We start from the raw sequence: 13,168 nt of genomic DNA, 5'->3' as shown, positions 1-13,168 counted from the left end.
CTGTTTACTTATTTACGAGTGTATGAGGATGAGTCATCAACATCTGGTCTCATTTTATATCCCCAAAGAAACAGATTGTTTTCTTGATACCGCTTGGATTTCATCCAACAGTCTGGCCCACAGGCGCCCCCTGTCCTGGGCTGCTTCCATGAGCAGTTGCGCCAATTTAAAAAGAAAGTGTTTCAAAGTGTGTTTCAAAATTCCACTCCAAAATCTACAAGATAAACTTGCAAAAGAATCTGGAAATGAGAAACAACTGTTTAGGCCCTAGAACAAACAAAAGCAACAAGAGTGATGCTGCATTGTACTGTACTGTGACAACTAGGTATGCTGAACTCCATTAAAAAATATTTCAAACAGCATTTTCTAAGCTTTTTCTCAGCTTTTGTGACATCATATTAATTGAGACACGACAGGTAGATTACTTACAAATTGTAATCAGTTACTGACTCCAAATTACAATGCAAAAATTGTAATTAGTAACATAATCCATTACATTACACATTTATGGTAATGTAATCTGACTACTTTTTGATTACTTTTAGATTACTTTTTGACCAAACTTAATTATCACATTGATTTGAATAGGATAATCTTGTACCATATTGATATACAAATACAAAGAAAAAGAAAATATATTGCATACTTTATGCTTTATACTTTACTTTATACTGCATTAAATATTACATTAAGTCAGGGTTTCACACACGGGTTCGTGAAGGAACTGCAGGGGTTTGTGAGTTTAATGAAAAGCTATTATGTAATTAAATAAAAAAAATTAAAATAAAAAAACGTATATAAGCACTTTTTTAGAAAATGTAAAAGATAAAAAAAAAGAAGTAGTGGGGAGAATTAGTGAATTATGAATTTTTTACTGCCATTGTGGGAATAAGTTTAAAAAAGTCCCCTGTAATCATCTGTAGTTTTATCCCTTAAAACTCATTTTTGATCACCAAAATGACACATTTAAAAAATAAAATCCTGTGGGAAAAAAAAAATCTTCATGCCTTAAAATAGCTTGAATGTAACTCTACACCCTTGCCTCATTTATTATACGCGGATCTATGAATATGCTAATTAGCCCCGCCTCCACTCACTTGAACGAGCTCAAGAGATCCACTCGGTGAACTTACTGAGGTAAACGCCGCACAATGGTATTGCTTTTTACAACGTCGGACACATAACGGTAATTAATATGTTTAGGATTTTGCTTGACTACATTATCAATCAGCTATGTGTTTCTAATGTTACACAAACCATGTTCCCGTTCGTGAATCAGACAGTTGTCTTCTAACAATCAGTATCCTTAGAAATGCTTTGAACACCTTAACGTCAGTAGAGAAAAGCATATAGTTCGTCATAACATCGTTATATACATCATACACCCAAATCTACCCGATCTACCCGATACATCATACTTGCGAAATCTACCCGATTTTTTATATCAACAGAAAAATATACCGGGATAAATTCTCTTGAGACTCTCCTGCTTCAGAGCGGTCATGGTTAATGATATGCTAAAGCTCACCGGCACATTAATAGGAAGGTAGTTTGTGACGTCAGAAACACCAGCGATTTCAAACCGCAGGTCTTTTTTTCACTGCAGTTTTAAATAAAAAATACTCAGCAATGGTGTTGACTTATGAATTTGCACATGGTTTGTCTTAAAGCATAATAAAAATACCACATAGATGTATAAACAACATTAAAAACTTGATTTTCACCTCAGGGGGACTTTAAAAAGAAAAGTCCTGCCTTTGTTTTCCGTTTTCTGATTTAAAGCAATATGAAACAACAACAAAAATGGTTTAAAAAAAATGTAACTTGGCAAGGATATGGGTAGAAAGTATATTTTTCTTGCACAAGCTGAATATATTTAACAATAATTTTCAGTTTAACCATCTAGTGGATCTTTACCTTTGCCTTCATGTTCTTTAGGCGCTGTTTAATTAAAAACGTAATTATTACCTTTAATTATTAAAATAAATTTTTTAAGCACTGCTTTTCATTTTAACTGAAGCTGTGTTAGTTTTTGGATTGTGTTAGACAGATTTTTCTTCCTCAGAGGAGGCTTAGGGTTTATGTGGTGGTCTGCAGTTCAGATCCAGTGACTCAGAGGCTTTGCTGTGGGCTGTTCATGTGCTGTAAGGAAATCCTTCTCATCTGGATGCAGCCGTTTGGGATGGAAACCTGGACGGCGGCAAAACCTTTCTGTCTCTCATTTCAATCTGGGCACAAAGAATGCCAGCCTTAAAGATTAAAAAAAGATTTATTATAAATGAGTTGCCAAAATGATGGTTTCAGCAGATGTGTTAGTGATGTTTCATTGCTATTTCAGGCTTAATAGTAGCTTTGAATTAGATTCAAAACACCATTTAATATGGATGTTATGTTACATACTGTATGTGCAGTGCTCTGTCATATTTAATTTGATGCTACATTTGAAAAACTACACAAATATATGACAGTTTCAGTCATCAGCAGATTTGTTTACACATTTAAATGTCCATTAAAAGATTCCAATCAATAAATTAAATATTTAAATGTTATATTCACACCATCATACAACACTTTATTAGAGTGTCATCTGTGTCATTCATTTCACTGTTGTATCTTTTTGTCTCTCAGTGTCTATCTTACAGTTCTCATTGTATTTCCCATCTGTTCCAATCTTTCTCTTTTTTATCTCTCCATTTTCCATCCTTTCCTCCATCTGTCTATGTCAGCACTGGAAGGCAGAGGTAGGTGGTGTCTGTGATCACACCTTTGCAGAGTGACTTCTGTTATTACCTGCATGGGTTTCACATGCACCGTAGTTTCCTACATCTGTACCTACAGCTAACACTCATCCTCCCTACCTTCCTTGCATGAAATGCCATTTTCTAAGCTTTTTAACACTTAAGATGTCTCCCCCTTGTGTATTCTGTCTCCTTTAGTACTTTCTGTGCTAACTGCTTCAGCCTCTAGATATTTTCCTAGTAAATAGTCAATAGTAAATACAGTTTCATTAGATACAGTGGACTACAAATGTGTGGATAGATAGTACAGAACCATCTAACTTCACTTAGCCACTGAGCCAGTTTTTGTAATTATTAAAATCCCAAGGTAATTTTTAATGGATGTCTGATGTTGGTTCCCACGTTGTAAAATGAGTCACATAGAAGAGCTCACAATGTGAAGTTTTTTTTTGTGTGTGTGTGAGAAAGGTTATTTCAAATGACCTTTGCCCATATTTTCTCCAGACAATGGAAGCATCATAATATTTGTGGTTTGTATTTTTTGTTTGTAGTCTTAATGCTTACAAAATGGATTTTTATGGTAAATTTATCTTTAACTTAAAACTTTCTTTTAAAAAAAGAATGTGAAAGAATGCAAGAAATATGGGATGATAATAAAACAAATAGTAATGTATAGTCAAATGGTCATTATCAAAAAATAAAAGTAATTTAGTAGTTGACATACTGTAAAATTATTTTAAATACAATACAATTCAAAAGTGTTGGGTCAGTGAGAATTTTTAATGTTTTTTGAAAGAAGTTATTGCATTTATTTGATCAAAAATACAGTAAAGAATACTATGAAATATTATTTCAGTTTAAAATAATTATTTTCTATTTGAATATATTTTAAAATGTAATTTATTTCTGTGATGGCAAAGCATCATTACTCCAGTCTTCAGTGTCATATGATTCTTCAGAAATCATTCTAATATACTGATTTGCTGCTCAAGAAACATTTCTTATTATTATCAATGTTGAAATCAATGTGCTACTTAATATTTTTGTTCAAAACAAGATTTTTTTTCAGGATTCTTAAATTAATAGAAAGTTCAAAACAACAGCTTTTATTTAAAATATAAATATTTTGTAACATTATTAACTGTCACTTTTGATCTGTTTAATTGTTAAATAAAATAATACATTTTACAAAAAGTAAAAAAAAAAAAAAAAAAAAATCTTACTGGCTCAAAATATTTGAATGATAGTGTATTATGTATATTTTTTTCATCTTAATGTAAAGTACTACAAAAGACTAGTGATTGCTATGGAAGCTTGTTTCCACCACTAAATAAAAAAATTAAAAAAGGTAATTGCGACTTTTTATCTCACAATTCTGACCTTTTTTCTCAGATTTGTGAGATATAAACTCGCAATTGCGTCTTATAAAGTCAGAATTGTGAAATATAAATGCAATTCTGAGAAAAAACGTCAGTCTTTTTTCCTTCACAACTGGACATTATAACACGCAATTCTGACTTTATATCACACAATTCGGGCTTTATATCACACAATTCTGGCTTTATAACTCGCAATTCTGACTTTATATCTCGTAAAAAGTATTTGATTTCATGATGCTAAACAGTAGTGGTTCAACGGATCACAAAACTCACGGTTCAGATCATATCACGGTTATTAAGTCACGGATCGGATCATTTTTCGGATCAGCACAAAAAAAAAAAAAAAAAAACCAAACAAACAAAAAAAAAGGGGGGGGGGGGGGTAACTTTGCATTTATTACTTAGCCCACTTTAACTACTCCAATACCACAGCAGAAACTACTAGCCTAACTAATTCCTTATTAAAGGCAAGTGTAAAAAGTCTGTAAAAAGAACAAATACTGTACACCAATTACAAGCATAGATAAATACAACATAAAGTTACAAATAAAGTGTAAGGTCTAACTGTAGTATTTATTTTCGTGTACAGAAATGTAATAATTAAATGTAAAATGACACTGTTCACTGTATAAATTTAATATAGATTAATCTTTGTTAAAGCTATGTTTTGTTGTTTGATTTACATGACAGACAACAGCAGGTATTTATAGGTTGCTGTCACTTTAAGAGTAAGACCCCATGCACTCACACATCCGAATTCTCACCTCGTTCAATTAAGACATAACCGAATGTGTTTACGAGAATACTTGCCGAGAGGGGTATTTTGACTGACATTATGCTTGTATGTGTCCATCCAAGTGCATTGAGGACGCGAAAGAGAAATCATTTTGGAGTTTGCGAGCTATCTGAAACGCGCCTCTCTTTCTCTGTGTACGCGCGAGCCTTGTAAGTATGTGCGTCTGTGTGCACCGATAACAGCGTGGCGTGCGATACCGAATTAAATCCTCTTTTGCCTCTTCTAGCGCTGGAATGGTTTTATATCTATTTAATGTGTAAACTAGCTAGACAAAACATGTGCAAATGATAACCTTTCACTCTATTGCGGTTAAACTTGCAATTGATCCGCGAATCACATGCGTCCCGAACCGTGGGGCTTGGTCCATACGGATCACGGATCAACAACGATCCGTTTAACCACTAATAAACAGTCAATCAGTTATAATCAAGTGTTCTGGAGAACTGTTGTTATTAAATAGAATAGTATTGTCTTGAACATGTAGTGTTCCACTTCTCACAATTTCCATAATTTGTAATGATTTCCTGTCTTTTTCAGGCCCAGCGACACATCACGGACCTGTACGAGGATCTCAGAGATGGACACAACCTCATCTCGCTGCTGGAGGTGCTGTCTGGAGAGACTCTGGTAAGTTAATGCTGATGTGGGATCAGATTTCCCTTCCACAACCCTATTCAAAACCAAACAGTTCCAAACATCAGTCTAAAAATTCCGCTTTTGCAAGGCTAACTCTCACTACCTGGATCTGCTCCCTTAACATAAGCCCCTCCTCTACCTGTTTCCTCTTGCTTTATAGATCTTATAGTTTGTGTTTAAGTGAAGTTACCCTTGAAGTCTGCATCTGATTGGATAGTCCTATAGTTTTAACACCCTCAAAGTTGTGTTCCTCAAATTTGTTTTGCATGCATCAATGGTTGACATGTGGCATTCAGATCTGTATGACCGGTGGGCGTAACCATGCATACAGAAATGTGTCGGTAGGAATGAATGTCTCCTCACATCTCCCCGTCCTGATAAGCACTTCTACTGTGACTGTGTCTCTTTTGCATTGCGTCTCACTCCTTTAACACATTAACAATCTGACATTTTCTGCCTCAGTTTCAACTCTGCACCGGTTTGACCCCCTTGACCATTCCTTTTTCAACTTCCTGTTTGCTCACCTCTGCCCTGACCTTGACCCCTTTGCCTTTGCCTCCTCTCTTGCGATGCTCTTGCTGTGGTAGCCGAGGGAGCGAGACGTTGTCAGGAATTCACGGTTGGTGAGTTGGGTCTGAAAATTTCCGGCTCGCCTCCCCGGAAAGGGGTGTGGCATGTGTCACTGCCAGGGGAAATGTGTTGTGCATGATGTCACTTCCTTTATCATGTCGCTTGTTGACAGTGCTGTCCTCCCCCCATGTTCAAGAAAGTATTCAGGTAAAAAGTAAAATAAATCACGCTACTATTTGTATAGAGTGCAACAGTGACCACCCCCTTTTTCAGCGGTGTTGGTTCCGGAAGTTTTTTTTTTTTAATTTTTCCCGTAGAGTTTTTAAAATAGTCTTTGTTAAAGAGAAATTTGGACAAAAAGACAAAGGTACAAGACTGTGTACTTAAAGGGGACCTATAATGACCCTTTTACAAGATGTAATATAAGTCTGTGGTGTCCCCATAATGTGTCTGAAGTTTCAGCTCAAAATACCCCACAGATCATTTATTATAGCTTGTCAAATTTGCCCCTATTTGGGTGTGAGCAAAAACATGCCGATTTTGTGTGTGCCCCTTTAAATGCAAATGAACTGCTGCTCCCGGCCCACTTTCCAAAAGAGGGTGGAGCTTTAACAGCTCGCGCTTCAGTTGCTCAACAACAACAAAGCTGGAGAATCTCACGCAGCCAAAACGACGATTGTCACTAACGGTGTTCAGCCTTACATTGTTCAAACCGGAGTCGGACACTGATGGAGAGACTCAGGAAGAAGTTATAACTTTTAGAATGCAACTGGACGTTTCTGAGTGGTTAGTGGATAAATATATGTAGTTGATGTGGAGTTGATTCAACTCATTGACTAGCATGTGCCGTCATGTTAATCTTTTGTGCAAATCCAGCGTTGAATTGACCCTCGTGTGTTAAGCAGTCTGGCGTAAAATGACGGCATGGCAACAAAACTCTACTAAAACAATTCTTCCTTTTCTCTAAAGCAGCCCAACATGGCCTCGCCCCTTTGTTGCGTGCTCTCGGGGGCAGGGTTTATGTAAATTTTAGGGCTAGTGATGTCACCAACCCGGGAAGAAGCTTGTTGTTGTCCCTACCAGCCGTTTGTTTTAGTCCTTAAACAGCGAATTCTTTAAAAGAAAATATCTCCCTTTGCATTGAACTTTGCGCGTCATAACTTTGAAGATGCTGTTTATGCTCTAACAGCAACATTACACACTAACTAAAGTTAAAAAGGTGAAATCATAATCAACCACCCCTTTAATGGTTTTAGTGAGGGGAAAGAACTACAATCCCATTAAGCATTGCGAACAGCATAATCAAATTAAAACCGATGGAGAAATTTAGAACTACTCATTTACAAATGTTGATTATGTGTATAAAAAACAATATGTATTAAGTTTATTGCAAAATATGCATATATATATCCACAAACATTTCAATATTTTGAGAGTGTAGGGAGATCGAATCGATTACGTCATTCGCAGTGCTTCATGGGTGTGGGTGGAGCTAAAGATCTATTTTGGAGCTTGTTGCTTTTTTCAACTCTCTGATTTGTGTAATTTTCAGTACAGCATTATGGGTAATGTAGTTTTTCGCTAGGAATTCTACTTAAACATGATTATTTAAAAAAACAAAAGCTAAAATAATGCAGGCTGATGGCTTCAGCAGAAGCAAATATCATGGATTAACAATTTCATAGCTCACAGTAGCTCTTTAAAGGTTTTTCAAGTTATCATTCAAAATCAATTTCCTTATGGAAAAAATGATTGGAGTTTTTACTTCCGGAACCCAACTGTTGCACTCTATAAGACTTAAAAAGTCAGGTTGTTTGCGTTTCTTGTTTTTGTGATGGAATGTTTTGGAATGCATTGCATTCACTTTCAGGGAACCATTAACTACAGGGTTTCACGAATTTAAATTCGTTTTAGTTATGCATCGATTCATGTCTTCTCATGTTTGCAGACATGGGATCCACTGAAAACCTTAGTGACATCATGCACTGCAAGCCAATAAGAGCCTGGCTCATGGGACAGCTTAGCTTTTGATTGGCTATTTATTGTGATGACTGGTTGACAAGTGTCACTGCATGTTCTTGTTGTATGCTGGTGCATTTTGTCCACATTTTGGCATAGTGGGTGTATTTACATTCAGGTTCATAGATTCATAGATAATTAAGCTGGAATATTTCTGGTCCTTGGTTTTCAGAATAATTTGGTTATGATCTAGTACAATGCAGTTGTTTTTGAAATATTAGAGTGTAGTTTTTTTTTTGTTTGTTTTGTTTTTAAATATAATGTATTGTTTCTTTGACGAGATGTGTAAGATATTAGAAAGAAATTGTGAATTTGCCTAGTTAAGGTTTACTTTATCTTAGGGATGCACAATTAATCTGTAATCAAACATAACTACCATTTTTGAAATCTGTATAGGTTATATCAGTTATATATAAGAAATATTGGATTTTTTCCAGTTTAAATAGTGTTTATGCAGTTCAAAAGTTCTATGCAGTTATCCATTTTTGCTGTTCAATAAAATATTTGGATGTTTAGTTTCATCTGGTCTCATTTAGTGTATTTTTGTGTTTAAAACAGGCAAGATGTTATTGTAATATTCCTATATCGGTGCTGGTGCATCCCTACCCTAGTTATTGTTTTGTTTTGTTTGTTTAGTTAATGTGATTTTTATCATTCATTTCAGTACATCTATAATCTCTGTCTTCTCATAATCGCATAATTCTTTGAGAACTCATCTTCCCTTTTTTAATCTCTTCTTTTATTTTTTTTTTCCAGCCCAGAGAGAAGGGTCGCATGCGCTTTCACAAACTACAGAATGTACAGATCGCACTGGACTTCCTCAAACATAGACAGGTACAGTGAACCAAACACTTCATAAGCCATTATTTTATATATTTATCTGGGATCAGGGATATAATACAAATATATAAAGCTAGATTTTATTAGTTAGATGTTATAATAACTTTTTATTAAAACCATTATCTAGCATTCTCATTACAAATCATGAGTTAATGTTTATTTTTTAATTTCTTCTCCATGGGCCTCCTGCAGTACCTTTACAGACCCACAGGGGTCTATGAACTCCTGATTGAAAACTCTGTCCTTATACAATTTCACTGGTTAACACAGACCTCATTGTTTGACAGGTGAAACTGGTAAACATAAGAAATGACGACATCGCGGATGGAAATCCAAAACTGACCCTTGGGCTAATATGGACCATCATTCTTCACTTCCAGGTCTGGTGTAGCACTGGTTGTGCGCTACTTACACAGAGCAGATACATTCTTATTAGTTTTTATATGCTGTCTTTAGTTTTGCTTCACAGATTTTCATTTCCCTTTTCACTGTTTCTACATGTTTTAGACTCTCGACTTATGTTACTATTGCTGTAACACAGACATCTGTGCAGACTCGTGACAGGGTTTAATGAATCATCTGGCAACAGTGATATAGAGATCTCCTTTCATTAATGTACCAATTATAAAACTCAGGCCACCCGCAAAACACAGCAAAGTGACCTCATGTGAAGTTGAGCATGAATTTGATTTTCATTCATAAGAAAAATGTCAGACAAAACAATGAAGAGAACCAACAGGAGTTTTGTGCCAGGTACAGATGGTTGGTTTTCTAGGCCAATGCACTATTGTCTTTGGATTGCTGCTTATTGTTTTCTCTCATTATGAGGAGACTGGAGCGCATTTGTTGTGCTTTTTTTCTGGGATCCGTCTTTGATGTCACAGTAAGCCTGTGGGGGATTATGGGCTGGGACGGTGTCCATTTCGGTTGGTGACTCACACGTTCCCTTAAGGAAGTGGAAGCAGGCACGCTGGCATTGGTGGTTTGGTGACTCATGAGACCAACCGTTCTGTTTTTGGTTGTGGGAATGCATCTTAATTGTTTTCTTTTCCTTCAATTTTTAAAAAAGTGCTTATCTTGCCACAAAAGCTTTTAAGCTTGTGCATTTGTCATTTCACAAAAGCTTGCTGTGCAGAACTTTTGGAAAAGGTCACATTTTTGTTATTTTCAACAAGTTATAAGTTGAGTCGGTTTTCTGGTCAGACATTTTAAATAAACATTAAATCAAATAAATAGTAATGAATTCCTAGAGTAAAGGTCCTAATACAATACAAATACACCAGAACTGGTCACAGCAATTAGCTTAAATTATGCACTCTGTACTAAATACCATATTTTTAAAAATCTTATTGTCACCACTAACGTTTGTGAAAAATGTTTTATAACGAGAGGCATTGAAAGGAATCCTGCATTGAAAGGAACCTTAAATGCCCCTCTTGGCTCTCGTAAAGCTAGGCTGTGAGGGTGGAGGATGTGTTTCCGTGTCTGAGTCATTGTGTACATCCTCAATATAAGGACCCAGAGTTTTAGACCAACCAGACTTCCCTGCAAAACTCTTATAATTGGAGGAAATTTGATTTTAGCCGTTGAGCAGTAATTACCCAAAGGGGAATCCTGACGATGAGTCACCAGAGGAACAAACACATGCAAAATCACAGACTAAAAGCTGAACAAGCCTCTTATTATAAACGAATCTTATGATCACTGCTAACCACAATGTTTGTCCCTAGTATCTTGGCAACACTGAGGGTAATTAAAGTATACTTTTTTCTCTAGCTGAAATTAAGAAATGCCATATTTTCTCTGAGCATTATAGGGTAGTTTTTTATTATTGGAAAAGCAAAAAACTATGAAACACATTTACTGAAAAGAGTGCAAACTTTGTTTTAATATAGTAACATTAATTGCATTTAGTTACAAATGTTATATGATAATTTTTATGTAATAATACATAATTTGTTTTATTGAAGCCATATTTACACTGATTCTGCTTTTATTTTAATATGATATTTGTAGTTATGCTAAGTATATTTACAAACTATAACTATAACTGTCATATTAAACTAAAGTACTATATGTAACACAATAAAGTAGAATCAATTTAAATATGGTTTCAGTAAAACAATGTATTTAAAAAAATAGCCTAAATATATTTAGAAACTATAATTTAGTCTTACTAGTCATGGTAAACTAAAGTAAATGTAAAGCAATAAAGTAGAATCAATATAAATATTGTTTCAATAAAGATATGATGTATTATTACAAAAAATAGAGTAAACATATTTTTTATGCTGTATATTGAAACCATATTTACATTGATTCTGGTTTCATTTTTTACATATTTTATTTTACTATTAGTAGTTATGGTTCATTTTTTTTGTAAATATATCTATATTTTATATATTAATACATAATTTCTTTATTGAAACCATATTTACATTGATTCAACTTTTTTTTTTACTTTAGTTTACCATGACAGTTGTAGTTTGTTTACATAATATATATGCATATGTGTGTGTGTGTGTGTGTGTGTGTGTACTGTATATATATAAATATAAATAACACATTATACATCATGCAACATATTTACATTGTTTTACACTGTCTTCCTTTGCTCCGTCAGATCTCCGATATCCAGGTGAACGGTCAGTCAGATGATATGACCGCCAAGGAGAAGCTGCTCTTGTGGTCTCAGCGGATGGTGGAGGGCTACCATGGCCTGCGGTGTGATAACTTCACCACCAGCTGGAGAGATGGCAAGCTCTTCAATGCCATCATCCATAAACACAGGTAGAAACTCCTTGTAAAAAGGGAAACTGTGGCTTAGCATTTAGAACACATTCCCCAGACACATTAAGCCATGGTGCTCATGTGAAAGAGGCAGAATTTTGAGGAAAAACAAAAAATAGTTTTTAAAGTGATCTTAGCACCTGAGAAATAACAAATATGCTTGTATCTCTGGGCTGTTTATGAAGTTCATCTCCAGACTTGTTAGCTGTATTTGCCGTGTCAATCACAGACCCTTTCTGCTCCTTGTTGGGGCTATAATTTATGCACTGATATACCAAGTGATGTTTGACAAGAAACAAGATCTGTCATGCCATACTTAAAGGTATTCACCTGTTTGCATCTTCATGTGCACACTTAGCCGTCATACATGGGTCTCAAGAAACCGTCATGCAACATTTTAACAATTGCTGACCTGTTACAGCCTTGATACAAAAACCTCTCAATCACAACAAATTCACTTGGGTTTGTGTCAAATTTTGCAGGATTTAGTTCAAGTATACTTGAATTGGCTCATGTGAAAAAAAAGTTTGAAGCCAAAATCCTGTAATGAGGGCGTGTTAAATCTGAAAGGATCCCCAGAGGGTGTGTTTTTATCATTCAGCGTCTACCTGCATAGCTCAGGTTCACCCTACACTACCACACACAGATGACTCTTGAGATTTGAGCAAATAAGGAGCAGTTTGTCTTCACTCTCGCTTGCAACTTAAACAACGTATACAGATTAGTATTTGAACGCCATTGGGACAGTAAACAGACTGCAATGGAGTGCAGTTGAAGCTCTCAAAGCTTGATGCGTGACATAAGATGGAGGGTGTTTTCTCTAAGGAACGACACTGCTAACCATTGACTGGATAGTGATTTTCATTGGAGAAAAAATACCCATCTGCACCCTGCGTGAATGCACACGTTTCAAAGAATGGAAGATTGATTTGTTGAATCAAACACAATGTCTAGTCTCAAGAAGAAGTTCCGCTCCATGAAAATTCGCAGCAGGTCGTCCAGCCACGGATCCGTCAGTGACCTGGAGGACCGAGTGGTCATGCTGTGTGAAGATGTGCCGTCAGAGGCTTCATTCGATTCGGGCCAGTGGTCCATCAGCCCTGGTGCCTGCTCAAGTGGTGGATCCCAAAGCGGAGATCTTGAACATGGCATGGAGCAAAGGCTCTCCACCCTAAGTAGAGACGGGTTTTCTTACAGAAAGGTGTTCCTCTCAGATGCCGAGCTTCCCTGGGGCCAGCCGTGCTACCTGCTCAGCCAGACAGTCAATCAGTCGTATGAATGCTTTGTTTTTTTGGTTAAAAAAAATTATATTGAAATGAGGGAGCAAAGCAATTCTGCCTTTGTCATTGTAGCTTTTTACATTGTCAGTTCAAACACTTGTCAATTTTTTGAGTGTAATT

At 35.8% G+C, this 13,168-nt stretch overlaps 1 protein-coding gene across 20 annotated transcripts in view; it reads left to right on the top strand.

Moving 5' to 3' along the window:
* pleca (plectin a) overlaps nucleotides 1–13,168 on the top strand; it is a 117,469-nt gene that overhangs the window by 75,969 nt on the left and 28,332 nt on the right. For 8 of the 20 annotated variants that reach the window (XM_051872920.1, XM_051872924.1, XM_051872932.1 and 5 more), the window contains 6 exons: nucleotides 2,727–2,741; nucleotides 5,451–5,540; nucleotides 6,137–6,172; nucleotides 8,895–8,972; nucleotides 9,266–9,358; nucleotides 11,602–11,768. In XM_051872920.1, coding sequence (XP_051728880.1) covers nucleotides 2,727–2,741; nucleotides 5,451–5,540; nucleotides 6,137–6,172; nucleotides 8,895–8,972; nucleotides 9,266–9,358; nucleotides 11,602–11,768 — 479 coding nt within the window. The remainder of the gene's footprint in view (nucleotides 1–2,726; nucleotides 2,742–5,450; nucleotides 5,541–6,136; nucleotides 6,173–8,894; nucleotides 8,973–9,265; nucleotides 9,359–11,601; nucleotides 11,769–13,168) is intronic. The other 12 variants (XM_051872921.1, XM_051872933.1, XM_051872938.1 and 9 more) reach the window with 3 other exon arrangements.

The sequence above is a fragment of the Ctenopharyngodon idella genome, chromosome 19, assembly GCF_019924925.1.
Source record: "Ctenopharyngodon idella isolate HZGC_01 chromosome 19, HZGC01, whole genome shotgun sequence".
In the NCBI taxonomy this organism is placed as follows: Eukaryota; Metazoa; Chordata; class Actinopteri; order Cypriniformes; family Xenocyprididae; genus Ctenopharyngodon; species Ctenopharyngodon idella.
Note: the sequence above shows the minus strand (reverse complement) of the source record. Positions and strands in the feature narration are given on the sequence as shown.